The sequence below is a fragment of the Lissotriton vulgaris genome, chromosome 5 (genome assembly GCF_964263255.1).
Source record: "Lissotriton vulgaris chromosome 5, aLisVul1.2, whole genome shotgun sequence".
NCBI classification, from domain to species: Eukaryota; Metazoa; Chordata; class Amphibia; order Caudata; family Salamandridae; genus Lissotriton; species Lissotriton vulgaris.
This window is the reverse complement of record NC_141693.1, coordinates 227,544,779-227,561,637: the sequence shown is the minus strand read 5'-3', so window position 1 is coordinate 227,561,637 and position 16,859 is coordinate 227,544,779. Positions and strand designations below refer to the sequence as shown.

General features: G+C 45.1%; 1 protein-coding gene across 6 annotated transcripts in view; it reads left to right on the top strand.

Annotated features, from left to right (window-relative positions):
* The window catches only part of LOC147710549 (uncharacterized), a 493,247-nt gene that overhangs the window by 441,972 nt on the left and 34,416 nt on the right, over nucleotides 1-16,859 (top strand). For all 6 annotated transcript variants that reach the window (XM_086921210.1, XM_086921216.1, XM_086921214.1 and 3 more), the window contains 3 exons: nucleotides 1,555-1,767; nucleotides 3,986-4,063; nucleotides 4,724-4,954. In XM_086921210.1, coding sequence (XP_086777336.1) covers nucleotides 1,555-1,767; nucleotides 3,986-4,063; nucleotides 4,724-4,954 — 522 coding nt within the window. The remainder of the gene's footprint in view (nucleotides 1-1,554; nucleotides 1,768-3,985; nucleotides 4,064-4,723; nucleotides 4,955-16,859) is intronic.

Here is a 16,859-nt window from a genome sequence, read left to right as displayed (position 1 = left end):
AAAGATTGACAAGCTTAGCAGTTAATGCTTAGAAGACCCTGATGTCTGCAGGCAATATTTGAGACAGGGCTGAGAACCATCAGCTTAATGGCTCTGTTGGGATGACTCTTTGATGCCACACCGAGCACAAAATCTGAAATATTTGCGTTTTAGTTCCAGAACAAAACAGTGCACTAGAGTGGACTAAAATGTCAATGGCATTTTTCATTAACTCTGAAGATTATAAAGATGCTTTCAGCATACCATCTAGCAAGAGGCAATGATCTCTTACAAGGAAGCATATCAACTCCTGTATCGATTTTTGACAGGGCATCACAAATCTTTTACATATACGTAGCTGATTCACTGCAAATACAAACAATATCACTCAAATATTGTTAACCTTGGTAAGAACTTTTTGTAGCAGCATTCCAAGTGACACTGCGTTCCATGTTTTCCTAAAGTCTGGTTTCATGATTTTACCACTATCTCAGATGCTTGGTGACAGCACTCTATTCAAATCCCTGTCACTACACCTTGCATTGAATGTTTAAAACCTGGGGTTTTTAGCAATCCACCTACTATCAATAATGATTCTATAGAAAAGGGGGCTGATGTATCAAGGGGTTTTACTCTGTGGGTAAATGTTACAGTACATATTGGGAAAACAGCCATTTAACCTATCAGTGAAAAAAATCAAACGTAGTCAAAATATCTAATATTATTTGAATATTTCCTGATTCTCTACAGTTTAGTAAATAATTAAACAAGACCTAAAACATGTTTCTAAACCCTGCATCTGTAGACCAAAGACCACAAAACTGAAAAAAGTCAAAGGAAGAAGAAACAAAATTTAAGTGACATCCCTAAACAGCAAACTCCAAGCAGAATGTTAGCCCAATCTTTCTTACTGCTTCTTTGTATAGCAAAGTTACATTGTATTGGCCCTTTCAGTAAGAAATAAAAATTACTCACTCTCCTTTTCCTTTCTTTGAATGGTATTTAGTTTGTGGTTGTGCGGGTGATTTTTCAGTGTTTATATGCTTACACTGCTAAGGGCTATTTCCCATTTGGTGGGGGTTTATCAGTTATTATAGGGTTAAACCTAAAACAGGGTAGCCTACCTATGATCTAAGTGTGGTGGGCAAGTGGAATGGGCATCACAACTCTCTGGAGTATTCAATAGAGCCTTCTGCACATGTGTCTATGTAACAGTTAGTCTTGGGAGGAAAGTACACAGTAAAGGCATAACATTCACTTAAGAACCCTTCTTGTAGAGTCCGACCCCTTTTTACCTAACTTTTGACTTATATAAATAATCACTTGCTTGCTAAAACGTTTGATAGCTGGGCCAATGTATTAATGGAAAGGAGCAGTTGGACCAGCTTTTCATTCAAAGGATGGACAAGGTAGCAGTGAATGCTTAGAAGACCCTGATGTCTACAGGCAATATTTGAGACATTGCTTATGTAATGTCCAAAACATTTGACTACCCAAAAGTTTATTTCACATCATTTATGTCTCAGTTGCTAAAACTCTCATGACATGTCAGTGCTTATGATTTTTGTTTTCTAGTCTATGATGATTTTGTGTCTGATTTCCTGAATGCCACCAATGCCTATCGACTACGTCATGGGGCAAAGCCACTGAAGCTAAGTTCCAGCATAAGCCAAGAGGCTCAGAAATGGTCTGAGCACCTGCTTGCCTTGAAGACACTGAAGCACAGTGACACCGCTTATGGCGAGAATGTCTGGGCTAAAACTGGGGGACCATCGACCACTCTCACAGGTGAGTGAGTGTAAGGTTTAGCATGATCTAGCATAGAGGGCTACACCCATATTCCACTGGAAGGACTGGCTGTACGATAAATGTGCATGACTAAATGAGTTCATGCAGTAGGATACTTAAGGTTCACCCAACTCTTAAGAGCAAACTGGGAGAGGAATGGTTGGTAACAGTTGACGACAAGCTGTAAGTTGAAGGTTCTCAGATGGTTTTTGGACAGGGTTATGTTGGGGGTGCCTTTTAACTGTTTGCAAGGAATAGGAAACCTCATTTCTTCATTTTTATGTTAAAGCACTTAGTATTGATTTAGTTTTCTTTTAAGGTGATCGGGAAGGATGGTAAAATCCTATTTTAGCACATAGATGCATCTCTGTTTGCTATTTGTGCTCGGATGTGTATCAACAGTTCTCTTAGAGGTAGAGTATTAATGGTATTTTAGGTGCACTAACACATTGTTTTAAATAATATGCAACATATGTCAACTTTCATGACCTTTACGAAACTGTGATGTCAAGTATTTTAATCACATTTTTATGTATAGGGTGTGCATCAGGATAAGTACAAGTTAGGTCACGTTTTGGTTTAAAGGGCAACAAAGTTGTCCTAAATGCTGCTCTTAATTTGTTGAACAAAATTCCAGTGTATCTGAGATGGCCAGGATTTTCTTTGTAATGATCAAAATCTGATTGGTTGGCTGAGTTCTCCAACTCAACTATAGGGATACTGGGAGTTGTGTAACGATCATGGCATCACCCAGTCTCTTTTGTGCCTCAGGTGGCAGTGGCTGACTTTTTCAGGGGCAATACTGAAGTGGCTATTTGCATGTTTGGGTAGTACAATTTCACTCCTTTGCTCAGATTTAACCCCTTCAGCACGTGCTTTTCTTTATAATTACCATTCTGCAGCACTCTGTGCAGCACCATCTTTCGAAGAGATTGGTCTAGTAAAAGAAACCCTGGATTCTTTCTGTCATAAATACTTCAAAAAGAGACAGTTAACAAAATGTTCACTTAGAAGAATGGCATACAAATCACCCGGCCATAACAGTGGTCCTTAATGATGGGCATTAAACCAACCCTTAGAAAATAATGACTAGTTATGGTGATGGAGATATTTTGGTTTATGACCTCTCATAATTTCCTTACACTTACTGGACAGACATATGAAATCTAGAAAATGTACGTGACCCATAGGGCTAACTCGTGGAACCTGGGAGTGGGGCCTCTGAGTCAGGGGAAGGTATTGTCGCTGCAGCATACCAGCGCAAATGTAGGATATTGCCCTGGCTAAAGGATAAAGGTAACCCCATAGGCTAACCCCAGGGTGTGCACCCAACAAATAGGCTGTAGTCTTGGGAATCCCTCAGATACTCCCATGGCTAGGCAACGTGTACACTGCCAAAGGCTAATATATACGATTGCTCCAGTACTAAGGTTATGTGGCACACTTATCCCCTGCCTCCGGGAATGCCATATTTCCATCTGCAGCCCATGAGTGAGCCTATATTCCAAGGAGTAGAGGGCACAATAGAAGAAGACTTGCACCATTCCCCCTTCCATTCTTCTAATAATGGTGCCAGTTTCTTACATGGTAATATTCAAGTGACCATCTATGATGTAAAAGGATAGTCATTTTGTGGGAACTGGCACACGTTTTAGTCCCACCTGCCTCTAAATCACAAGCATGGTTAGGGAAGGAGGCATAGGTTTGATGGAGGAGTGTGCACCCTTTACTCCTAAAACTTAAAAGTTGTGACTGTTGCATCGGTTAAACATTCCCCGTTTGAAGCACTGGACAACGTGATAGATTTTCCATATTTTGATGGAGATCAAGCAATCTCACTGTATTTGAACATCCTTTAAGGGAAGGGTTTTAATATTTAAGAGTCAACAGTATTTGTCTGACCAGTTTGAAGCAGGATTTATTTTAAAACAGAATGGGGAGTTAACGTTCAGTAAAATGATTAGACATGAGCTAATGAACTAACAAAGGGTGGAAGCAAACTATTACCTTGATATCCTCATCGTAGCTTTGAGAGTCGTGTGAAGTCGTAAAGCCTTAAGCCAAAAATGATTCAAAGAATTAGCAAATGTCATGCTCCTCTCTACGTCTGTCATTTACATTGGATTTTAGTTAGCACAATCTTCACCTATCCAATATAAACAGTCTAATTTTCTAAGCATTTATGAAAGTGTGCTCTATTTCTCTGGGCCCTTTTCAGGTCAAGAAGTGGCGGATGCCTGGTACAAGGAAGAAAAGAACTATGACTTCTCCGAAGGTGGACACCAACCGGACACAGGTTAGCTCACCCAACAAGTTTGTCTTTGTCAAACCTTCAAGTAAGGCTCAATCTCTAAAGATTGAATCAGCTTCTCATGCAGTGCAAGCACACTGTCCATATTAGAAGCCCAAGGTACAATCCTGCATTCATTGAAATACAAAACAATCTCCTCAATTGACTAATGTCAAAATCATACATTTGGAAGATGGCATCCCAAGATAGAGGCTCACTTTTCCTGGCACAAGTGGGAAGAAAGTGGACGAAATGTAACTCTTTTGAGGCATATGTATATATATTTATAAAGCTCCTTAGCTTCTCTGTGATTTGATCAGCATTAGTTGATTTCACTCCATCTTTTAATTTGTAGAAAGTACAGTTTACCTGAGTATGGGCATTAATATGTGGGACCCCATTATTTGAGAAGATGCTAGATAGCCATGTAAATACAGATACACCAGGGTTCCGTATTTACTGACTGTGGTATTTTCCTCCTTTTGAGCTACACACAATTGAATGGGGAATAACGTGATAATACAGCATGTTCCTCCCCCGTTCCTGGCTGCAAAACACTGTTGAATTTGTTGAATGTCACCAGTGAAGTCACTCTCCTTTCTTTAATAGCATTTCTTGTTTTAATCTCTATGCAGTGATTAATGCCATGTTGTTTTGGCTTTGAAGGACATTTTACGCAGATGGTTTGGCGTAGCTCCAAGGAGGTTGGTGTAGGAATGGCAACTAGTGGAACGGGAATGTTCATTGTGGTAGCCCAGTATAACCCTACCGGCAACATCACCAATCCCGGGTACTATCAACGGAATGTCATGCCTGCAGGGACAAAGATCAGTGATGAAGATGAGGAAGACGTTCCTGGAAAATTAACTATGATGAATGCATCTTCTGCTGTACCAGGTACGATAACATTATTTATTTGAATGGATTGGAGTTTCAAATGGTCATTGCTGACGATGATTGTGCAGGATCAAATAGCTAAATGTCTGCAAACAGAATGCTTCTCTCTCTATGATAAGAGCTTTGTGTGTGCAGTATTGTGATGATCATATTAATCTAAAACTAGCATTTTGATGGATACTTCGAACAGCAGATTCATCACCTTTCAACTATTTCCTCGTGCCAGACTGTATCTGGAGACTTTTCACCAATCTTGGTGGCATCACATTGCTCCTGTAGTGAGGGAGAGAAGCTGCTTACAAGTGAGTGCCCCCCCCCAGTGCACTGACTCCAGTTCTTTTCTGTCTGCCCCTTTGGATGCCAGTCTGGAGTTCCACTCCCAAATTTGTTGGTATTCAAACAAATCCATAATTTCTTCACTTCAACAGAGTGCTTAGGGAAAATGTCCCTTCCAAAGACAACAGGTTTCAAACCATGCCAAGACTGCAGGAAGCAGATTTGGTCACTGACCAGATGATGTATGTTTCTGGAGCTTGGACTCCAGTCATAACTCTTAAGTCATTTGATAAATGCACTCTTATGTACCTGAAGGCAAACTATGAACGGTAGGTGAAGCTGTACATTGCCGAAAATAGGTCCTGCTCTCTGTCATGGTGCCCCTCACAGTAAAGGTCTTGAAGCCATTCCTGCAAGAAGTCCTTTTTACGTTTGAGTTCTTCCGATAAAGTGAAGACATGCCATAAGTGCAAGAAGGCCAAGTGGGACTCAACCCCATCCCAGCACTCGAAGTTTGTCAAGTAGGCACAATTGTCAAGCTAAAGATGTTACCCCTCCTTTGTCATCTGATTCCAACTTGGCTCTGAAACTGGCACTGGTACTGCCACAGTTCCCCAAGCTGCCATCAACTCCGTAGCAAATAGTGGCTTCCAAAGAAACGTATCTGTAAATGTATCTAGTGTTGCCAGCTCCCTTCTGCATGCCTTCAGGTCTTAAAGGGCCATGGGGGCTTCCACCTGAACCTCTTCTGGTGGACCCATTCCAACGCCAGTCCAGACTTCCATATTTGTGTCTAGGTCCCTCCATTCCCTTCCATGCCGACGCCTGCTATGGCTCTGCAGGCACTATTACCAAATAGATTCTGATGCCTGTATTTGACACCGAGCCAACCTGGTTCCACTCCAGGGCCATGCCATTCTATGAAATAACGAAGGCGCTACTAGTCATTATTCTACCAGACTCCAACCCTCGACCTCTGCTGTGGCACCAATACTGCCAGAGTCTAGAAGCCTTCTTTGTATGCAATTCTGATGCAATTCAAACAGACTTATTCTCCCTCAAGATACTGATATGAATAAAGAGGCGGATAACTTGCTCCCCTCTCATTACACAGATGATGGCTTATGCTTAGATGTACGAACTGCCAGTAGCCTACACACATCCCTTGAAATGATGCTAGACTAACCACTTGGGCCACCAATGGAAGAAGGACCTCTATCACAGTGGTGGTGTAAACGGCAGAAGAAGTGATAGACCTATAGTTTCCTACCATTAAAACCAAAGCAATTTTATTAACTCAAATTGTCCACTGGACTTCTAAGGCACATATTTTTATATCAGACACATAGGCAATAACTGTGGTCATGGTGGTGTTGGAATACTTTCAATTTGCCTTGCCTCCCTTTGAACTTATCCCTTTACAAAAGTGATGATGGTGGTCACTGCCCTCTTTGAAAGTCGTGTAAACACTTATTCCTGTACTACTGGCTTCCAAAGCAGGATCACCTGTCAGTTGTAAACCTCCTCTGGACATCTTTGGGTTTTTCAAAAAATGAGGCAAAGCATCACCTGAACCCCACTCGGAGGATTACCTTCATTGGGTCTCTTTTGAACACAGTGGTTGTCAGTGCCTTTCCTCCACTGCAGTAAGTCCAGGACATTCAGGATATAGACCTGGTGGTTGATGAGGATGGCTCTGTAGCTTCTTGGACTCCTCGACTTGTGCATCCTCCTCATGCCAAATGCCAGTTGGTATGTGTGGTCCCTAAAGTAGAACCTTCGATCCAAAGTGCCCACCATCAGGGCTTCCTCTCCGACTCCATTCAAATCTCGCAGGAGCTGGCTCAGGATCTTCAATTGGGCTGATAAACTCTAACCTATTCTCTGTTAGGCCACTCTCCCTTCCACACCTACCATTCATGTCATGGTGTGACAGATGCTTCAGTGCTTGCTGTGTTGTGGAGATCGCCTGGAAGCAAGGGCTAGAGGAAGCTGCTGCAAGCCCTTACATTCAACAAAACTGCAATATAGTACTGTAGGAAGCAGGATCAAGTGGATTCCTGGATCCTGCATCAGCAGGCCCATTGCCTTTGATGGTGGCTGGACTAACAGAAAATCTTTCTTGCTTCCCGGCATCTGGCAGTGTCCTGAATGCTAGATTAGACTAGATGAGCAGACAATGACTGGTGGACCATTCTACGGCAGTGTAGTGTGTATTTGGTCACTGGTGTGCACCCTTGCTAGATTTGTTTGCTGCCTTCAGAAACAAACAGTGTCAGATATTTTGTGCCCCTGACTAGTAGACACTCTTGCTGTCTGTGGTGAAACACAGGGTTCCTGCATGCGTATTCGTATTCAAAAACTTTATTCGAAACATAAAATGAATCATAAAAGTATTGAACTAACATACATGTAATTCATCTTTCCTTTAAAAGCTAAATTAAAACAAAGACTTATACAAGAATTTTGGAAAAAGACCTAAAAAATGACAATAGTAATAAAAGGAACATCTACATTCTCAAATTTTGTAAAATTTCAATACAGATTGTGCTACCCATAGATCTTCCTAATCTTTAGTGAGATTCTGATGAAGTTTAACATTGCACAACAGATTTCTACAGAAGTTAATGATAACAAAAATTCATAGCCTTCCCTATAGGTGCAAGGTTGCCTGCCCTTCAGAATTGGTTTAATAAACCGGAGTCTTGGCTCTTTATACAATGAACAAAAAAGAACCAAATGTAAGGTACCTTGTCTGTCCCTATTATTACAGGGACAAGGGGGCAGTCTCTCACCCCAACCCCCTTGTTTAGGAAAGGCAAATTGATAGTGTAGGGTCTCCAGTCTAAACCTTGTTAAAAGGAATCGCCATTGCGCATTATGGGTAAATATTAAATAATACTGGGGTTGGGGTTTACAGATGCGGATAGTATCATTATCAATTATGTTGTCCCTACGAAGCTGGTTCACAGACATCAAATACTTTGCCTTTATGTCCATTTTGTAATTTCCCTCGATTTTCCCGGGACTATAAAAATAGGAACCAAGATCGATTTTGTTCAACATGTTACAAACATAGGACAACCAGGGTATCTGCTTTGAGTTATCTAAAGCCATGCAATCAGTAACAATTTCTTTGGTTAATTGCAGGTCTTCTGACTGCCAGATTTTGCCCCATAACAGTAAAGGTGACAAGCAGATTGTATCAGAGACACTAACCATACCAAGTTCATTATGACAGAAAATGTTTGAGGTACTTTTTGGGACTGACAGGACTCTTTTTATAAAGTTGTTTTCCACCATCTGTATTGCGGCAGGCATTTCAGTCCCCCACACCCCTGCCCCGTAGGTAGCTACAGATAGGCATTTTGAAGTGTAGAGAGTTCTAAGATGCGTTATGTGTTTCTGCCCCAGTTTGCTACAGAAGCGGAAAATGCCCTCTATCGCCCTTGTCATACTCTGGGCTCGAACCTTTATTACCGGTGACCATCTTAGTTTACTATCAAACAGATTACCAAGATAGTTGAAATTATCCACTTTCCCAATTGTGCGGTTGTTTACCACGAACTTCCTAACAGACGACCCCTTGGGGCCACAGGACATTATAAAGGATTTTCCAAAGTTTACCTTTAGATCTAGATCAAGCATGAATTTATTAAATGCGTCTAAACACACTTGCATGCCGTTTCCTGTTAATGTCATTAGGACAGTATCGTCCGCATATGAAAGCATAGGGACGCTTTTACCATTAATTTTTGGGAAATCGCAGCCCTGATTTAGTAGGTACTGTTCAAGTCCGTTTGTATAAACTAAGAAGAGGAAAGGCGCCAAGATGCATCCTTGACGCACTCCTTCAGTAGAAGGAATTGGTTCCGTTATTTCCCCCCCAGTGCCAAACCTGATGGACACGTTGGTTGCTTCATGTAACCTGCGAAGCAAGGACACTAGAGGTTCTTCAAAGCCCATGTCAATCATCATCCTCCACAACTTGTTCCTGCATACAGTATCGAAAGCGCTTGTCAAGTCCATGAAGGCCAGATGAATAGAAGATTTTTTGGCCTTCACGTACTTTCCCATGATTAGTGCCAAATTAAGGCACTGCTCATTTGTCCCCTTTCCGTGTCTGAATCCATATTGAGAGTCAACTATCAATCCAACAGAATCTGCCCAACTTTCCAATCTCGCCAAGATTACTCTACCTAGGATTTTACATGCGGCGTCTATTAAAGAAATTGGGCGGTAACAACAAGGATCGGATCTGTTGCCTTTCTTAAAAATTGGCACTACCGTTGCCTCTTTCCATGTGCCAGGGATACGGCCAACCACTACAGCTTTAAAAACATTCAATAGAATAGGTGCCCACAAACTAACCTTGGATTTAAAAAGATCCAGAGGGACAGCATCTGGGCCTGGAGCTTTTAATGGTGCTCCTTTCCCTAGGGCCTCCTCAATCTCAGTCAAAGTGAATGAAGAGCTGAGGGTCAGGGCCGAGGGAGATGAAGACACCACATCCCCTGTCCCCTCATTGTCTAACATTATTGAATACGAATTAGGATTAAAAATCTTACTAAAATGTTGGACCCATTGTTCAGCGGTAACCTGGATGGCTATAGCTTCATTATTATTGCTCTTAAAAAGGGGACGATTAATTACCTCCCAAAATAGCCTATTATCTTTCAATTCTGCTGCCTTTTCGAGGTCATCCCAAGCCCTGGTTTTCAAATCCTCTTTTCTTTTTGTAATGGCGTCTCTATACGCCTTCCTACTGGTCCTGACAAGCTCTTTATTTCTAGGCTTTTCACACAATGCTAATTTCAGTGATCGGTGTGTGGCAGAACATACAGAATCAAACCATCTAAAGGCCTTTTGGCTTCCCTTTCGTGTAGGCTTTTTTAGGCACTGTCCTATATAGGAGCACAACTTCTCAAAGCTTTCAATAACATTTTGTGAATCGGAACCTGCTAAACACAATTCTAAATCATTTTTACAGTTTACAACAATATCCTCTTCCAGCTTGTGTACATTTATCTTCCCCCATTTCAGGGTTACACCCTTATTTTTGTTGTACTCAATGGGTTGTTCCCTTTTCCTTGGTGGCTCTTGTATAGGAACCCATATAGATAATAATAAAGGGTTGTGGTCACTAATGGGATTTGCCACCACCTCCAGCTTTTCCACATACTTAAGAAAGGTACTTGATACCAGAACAAAATCAATTGTACTCATTTCTCCCCTCAAGCCCTGGAAACTTGGTATATGCGGGGTATCTGGGGGGGACCAGGGGTCTACCACACATAAATCATTAGTTACGATGATATTATTCAAGGCATCCCCCTGCGGGGTGTGCCTAAAGTGGTTTAGGGGCTGGGCATTCAAATCCTCCAAACCGCATACATTTGAACCCCCATGACTACAGAGTGTACAATTGAAATCTCCAACCCATATAATCGGCGCGGAAGGGTGCCTACAGCGGATTTTACCTAATGCATACTCCAAGTCTTCAATTACCGAAGTGTCATATACATTGAAGATATTGTAGTACCAATTAATGAGTAACACTGCTTCAGGGAATAGGTGTTCCAATAACAATACTTGGTACCAATTTGTCTCTACCAGTGTCGTGGTGCGAAGGTTCTGTAGTGTTATTGACAATGCTGTCAATATACCACCTTTTGCCCTCCCCGATATAGATGGGACAGCCGAGACAGCAAATGATTGAAAGCCCTCTATATTGCAGGTAGTCCTAGACCAAGTCTCTTGAAGACACAAGATTCCATGGGTTTCCACAAAATCTAACCATATCTCATCATCTAATTTGTTCACTATTCCAGAAATATTCCAGGATAATAGAGATATTAGTGCTGATGACGATAATGATGAGGACCCTTGTAGTCCGTGACTATTTCCCAAAGCATCTGTTACGACAGTGGTATTAGGGTTGAGCAATGGTGACATATTCTGTTCGTGGCCATTATCTAAGGTGACCAATGGCATAGCAGCGGAGCCCGTCTGTAGGTATCCAGCGCTCATGTTATTACCCTCACATGTTACTTTCACAGGCTCAACATCATTAGTGCATATACCATGATCTTCTTTCGTTCCCCCACCTGGTATTGTAGATATTGTCCCTTTAATCCTAAGTGGTGGTCAATCGACCTCATCCAAGTTCGTAAAAGGGTCAAAGCGATTCCTCAATGGGATGTTATTGTTATAGTTGTTAATATTTGGAAACCAGCCAGGGTATTCTGGGCCCCTAAACCTAGATCGTCGTGGGTTGTAAGGAACTTGTGTAAAATCACCCATGATTGGCGGCCCCATAAAGGGAACTGTCTCTTGCCAAGGAGTATAATGGTGGAACGGGTCTTGATTCATATTTAAATTGCGTGTCCAACCCGTTTGGTATCCACCCTTTGTACGCTGTCCTTGATGAAAAGAGTTTTGCTCAGGATTAGACTGACAGAGTTTGGGATAAAAGTATTCGAGACCAATACACTGGATATCCCCCATCCTCCCAAACCTGGCCTTACTACAGATGATATCCTTAACCCAACTATCTCTAAAGTTTATCAGAATGCAATCACCCTCCAGGTCTTTTTTGCTTGGTCCAACCCAGGGAACCCTACGAACACTGAGGATCTTTGTGACAGTGTCCTCGGTCAATGGCCTATTTGTATTTAGCCAAAATTTTGTTTTATTTAAGAGGTCCTCATTTTTCTCATATTTATTCTCTCGGATGGGTTGAACACCTGTCAGGATGGCCATGTAAGGCGCGGACTCTGGGGGTATATTTATGTAGATCTCCCTACCCTGTAATGGGGTTTTACTGGGTGCCTGAGGTTTACTTGACGGTGTTTCTTTCACTTCCGTATTAATTTGGGCCGGTGCAGATGTACTGACTGGTGTAGTTACCATCAGAGGATTATTTGGCTTTTGGCCCGCTGTATTCACCTGTTTGATTTTTATTAATGGTGTTGGTACTAAGGAGGGGGTAGTGCTGGAAGTGGTACCGCTAGATAGAGGTTGCGATATCAAATTAGGCTTAAAGCCCTTTTTCCCTGAACTGGTGTTATCGCTAGTCTTACCAACAGTAGTGGGGGATTGTTTTTTACTTCCTACCAGACTTTCCAGTAAAGTGGTGTTCTTAGATGTTAAAAACTCCAATTGATCTAATTTTGAATTTATTATTTGAGTTTTCTCCATCAAGGGGTTCAGTAAACTTTTTATAAGTTTCTCAACACCAACCAATAAATTTTTGTCTTCCTTACCGGGGTGTTTCCCTGAATGTGAAAACTTTTTATCAATATTAGTAAGTTGGGATCCTATCTGCAATAGTCTGTCCTCGAAGGGGTTTAAAAGCTTTTTAAGAGTTTCCCATACTACGGTCAGAAATTCAACATCTCCCCCATTTATAACACATAGTGGTACTTCATTATTCTCCTTCACTATTGTCAATCTATCCCTGTCTTGGATTATCTCTAGCGGATCCACAACTGCCTCTACTGTGAGGTCAGCAGGTTGAGTATTAATTGCTGGAGACGGGGATGGCAACTTGGTGGATAGTTGTGACTTTGCAACCTTTACTTTCTTCCTAGCGTATGATGTTTGATTAGCGCGTTTCCTTTTGGTGTATGTCCCCTGCTGTTTATTTTCAGGAACTCCCACAACCTGGTTTACAGAAATTGATTTTAAGCCCACTACTGGTACATCTCTGTTACACTCATTTGTCTCCTCCTTTACCCCAAATTTAGAAGTTTGTAAAGGGTCATCGGATAATACTGAGGGTGATTGTAAAGTTTCTTTTGAGGTGTGTGTGATAGGCACCGTTTGATGATGGATGTCTACAGTTGTTTCAATTAATTTTAAAGGTTGGGCAATAGAACGGTCAGGGGTTTTGGCAAAGGCAAAAGCACCTAGGGAGGATTTTTTTGCCGCAGCTATCTCCTGGGACAGCCTCCTTGCAGCGTCCAGTTCGGATGAAACTCGACGCTGCATTTTGGCGATCTCATTGTCTATTGCAGAGTGTGTTTTAGTGATGAAGTCATCTAGGGTTCCGTTTTTTAATTTGGATTTGGCCGCCCTTTCCTTATACTCACGAGATGACATAGTTCCTTGTGATTGAAGGGAGGAGACCGTTTATGGGGGCTTAGAGGGCTGGCCCAGTCCAGTCCTCTCAGACCTCGAACGGCCTCAAACGGTCCCGCCCTTGTCCCGGGCTTCTCCCGGCGCCCTCCCGCGCGCTCCCGCGCAGCGGGGATGACACTACTCTTTTATAGATGGCTGGTTTGACTCTAGGGGCGGAGCCGGCAGGGAGAGCAGCCCAGGTGACCACGGGCGCGCGGGGGCTCCTGGAACTTGGAGTCCCCCGCTTCTGGCTCGCAGCCCTGCCGGTCAGGAAAGCAGCACCACACCTGAGTGCCTCTCTGTCACTCCTGGCCGCGAAGCGGGACCCGCGAAGCGGGTCCGGCGAGGAGCAGCGGCGGGAGCAGGCAACAGACGGGCAACACAGGCAGCAACAACCGCCCTCAGCTCCCTCCTTGGTCGCTGGTCCGAAGTCCGTAGTCCGTAGGTTTGAGGAAAAGAAATCCGCCGAGTGCAAGGTTAGCCGCCTCTTTGAGTGTCCTGGTGGGGGCGGGGCCGGCAGGGAGAGCAGCCCAGGTGACCACGGGCGCGCGGGGGCTCCTGGAACTTGGAGTCCCCCGCTTCTGGCTCGCAGCCCTGCCGGTCAGGAAAGCAGCACCACACCTGAGTGCCTCTCTGTCACTCCTGGCCGCGAAGCGGGACCCGCGAAGCGGGTCCGGCGAGGAGCAGCGGCGGGAGCAGGCAACAGACGGGCAACACAGGCAGCAACAACCGCCCTCAGCTCCCTCCTTGGTCGCTGGTCCGAAGTCCGTAGTCCGTAGGTTTGAGGAAAAGAAATCCGCCGAGTGCAAGGTTAGCCGCCTCTTTGAGTGTCCTGGTGGGGGCGGGGCCGGCAGGGAGAGCAGCCCAGGTGACCACGGGCGCGCGGGGGCTCCTGGAACTTGGAGTCCCCCGCTTCTGGCTCGCAGCCCTGCCGGTCAGGAAAGCAGCACCACACCTGAGTGCCTCTCTGTCACTCCTGGCCGCGAAGCGGGACCCGCGAAGCGGGTCCGGCGAGGAGCAGCGGCGGGAGCAGGCAACAGACGGGCAACACAGGCAGCAACAACCGCCCTCAGCTCCCTCCTTGGTCGCTGGTCCGAAGTCCGTAGTCCGTAGGTTTGAGGAAAAGAAATCCGCCGAGTGCAAGGTTAGCCGCCTCTTTGAGTGTCCTGGTGGGGGCGGGGCCGGCAGGGAGAGCAGCCCAGGTGACCACGGGCGCGCGGGGGCTCCTGGAACTTGGAGTCCCCCGCTTCTGGCTCGCAGCCCTGCCGGTCAGGAAAGCAGCACCACACCTGAGTGCCTCTCTGTCACTCCTGGCCGCGAAGCGGGACCCGCGAAGCGGGTCCGGCGAGGAGCAGCGGCGGGAGCAGGCAACAGACGGGCAACACAGGCAGCAACAACCGCCCTCAGCTCCCTCCTTGGTCGCTGGTCCGAAGTCCGTAGTCCGTAGGTTTGAGGAAAAGAAATCCGCCGAGTGCAAGGTTAGCCGCCTCTTTGAGTGTCCTGGTGGGGGCGGGGCCGGCAGGGAGAGCAGCCCAGGTGACCACGGGCGCGCGGGGGCTCCTGGAACTTGGAGTCCCCCGCTTCTGGCTCGCAGCCCTGCCGGTCAGGAAAGCAGCACCACACCTGAGTGCCTCTCTGTCACTCCTGGCCGCGAAGCGGGACCCGCGAAGCGGGTCCGGCGAGGAGCAGCGGCGGGAGCAGGCAACAGACGGGCAACACAGGCAGCAACAACCGCCCTCAGCTCCCTCCTTGGTCGCTGGTCCGAAGTCCGTAGTCCGTAGGTTTGAGGAAAAGAAATCCGCCGAGTGCAAGGTTAGCCGCCTCTTTGAGTGTCCTGGTGGGGGCGGGGCCGGCAGGGAGAGCAGCCCAGGTGACCACGGGCGCGCGGGGGCTCCTGGAACTTGGAGTCCCCCGCTTCTGGCTCGCAGCCCTGCCGGTCAGGAAAGCAGCACCACACCTGAGTGCCTCTCTGTCACTCCTGGCCGCGAAGCGGGACCCGCGAAGCGGGTCCGGCGAGGAGCAGCGGCGGGAGCAGGCAACAGACGGGCAACACAGGCAGCAACAACCGCCCTCAGCTCCCTCCTTGGTCGCTGGTCCGAAGTCCGTAGTCCGTAGGTTTGAGGAAAAGAAATCCTGCATGCATTTCCACCTCTACCTCTCCTGCCTCAAGTTTTGCGAAAAATCAGGATTGACGGGGCTAAAGTTATCTTAATTGCCCAGGATTGGGCAGGGAAAATATGGTACCCAGAGCTCCTGAGCGTTTGTCTCCCAATCAGGCTATGACATCCAAAGGTCTTCCTATCTTAGCTACAGGGAAGAGTCCTGCAATGAGATTGAGTTGCTGACATTACCAGTGTATGACTTGCCAGCCGAGGTGGTCTATGTCATCCTTGCAGTCAGACATCCTTTTGAAAAAAGTCCAATTTATAGTTGACACTGAGAGAAATGCATCACCTCATGTGGTGCTTAACACACTGACCCTTTGTATGGCAAACATTCAGAAGTGTTCCTCTTCATTTCATTTGCTCAGCAAGAGTAAGGGCTTTATATCAGCCCTACCAGCCTGTCTTTGTTTGCTTGACTTAACCTCTCTATTTAGCTGTGGTGTGTTTTATCAAAGGTTTGACTCGCATCTTTCTCCTGAAGTCATTAATCAAGCCACGACTGGACTTAAATGTTATTGTGACATTTCTCAAGTGCACAGCCTTTGGGATGGTACTCAACTATTCACTGCTACTCCTGATGCTCACAACTGTTTTTCTAAATGCCATCACCTTAATGTACCGTACAAGTGAGCTGCAGGGACTCTGGTGCAACTGCGTGACACTATCCTTTTCCTGATGAATTGGTGCTCAGAACCCCTGGGGCCTTCTTATGAAAAGTTATTGCACCTTTTCATGTCAGCCATTGCACCTTTTTGCAATGTTTTTCGCTACACCTTATCCTTCGACATGGAAGAGAAGCTCCATCAGCTCAACCCAAAAAGGACTTACAGCTTCTACAATTAGAGCACAGAAGATCATTGTGTGGATATCTAGCTCTTTGTAGGATTGTCTAGAGTGAAGGAAGGTAAGGTGGTGCAAAAGAGGACCCTGTCAAGTGGATAGCATCCTGCATCCAAATCCACAATGCGTTGACCAAGAAGCAACCTCACAAAGGTCTGCAGATCATTTTACCTGAGTTAAGAACACAACAATCGTTTTGGCAAGAGGGGTACTGATTCTAGACCAGCAGCAACATGGGCAGGGATGTCCATTTTAATGAAGCACTACTGCCTTCACAGTCTGCTACAATGGGAAGGCCACTTTGCCTGCTCAGTGCTGCAAGACTATTTGGTCTGAGTCCACTCCTGCAACCCTCTACCTTTAGGGTGGTACTGCTATGGAACTTTTGGTGAGGTGAGGAATCTGCAGTTAGAAGTATCCACCAGAATAACACATTAGTTTGGTAATGCTGTTTCTGGTAGATTCCTCTGTGCCCTCCCTCCTTATCTTTTTGTGGATTGGAC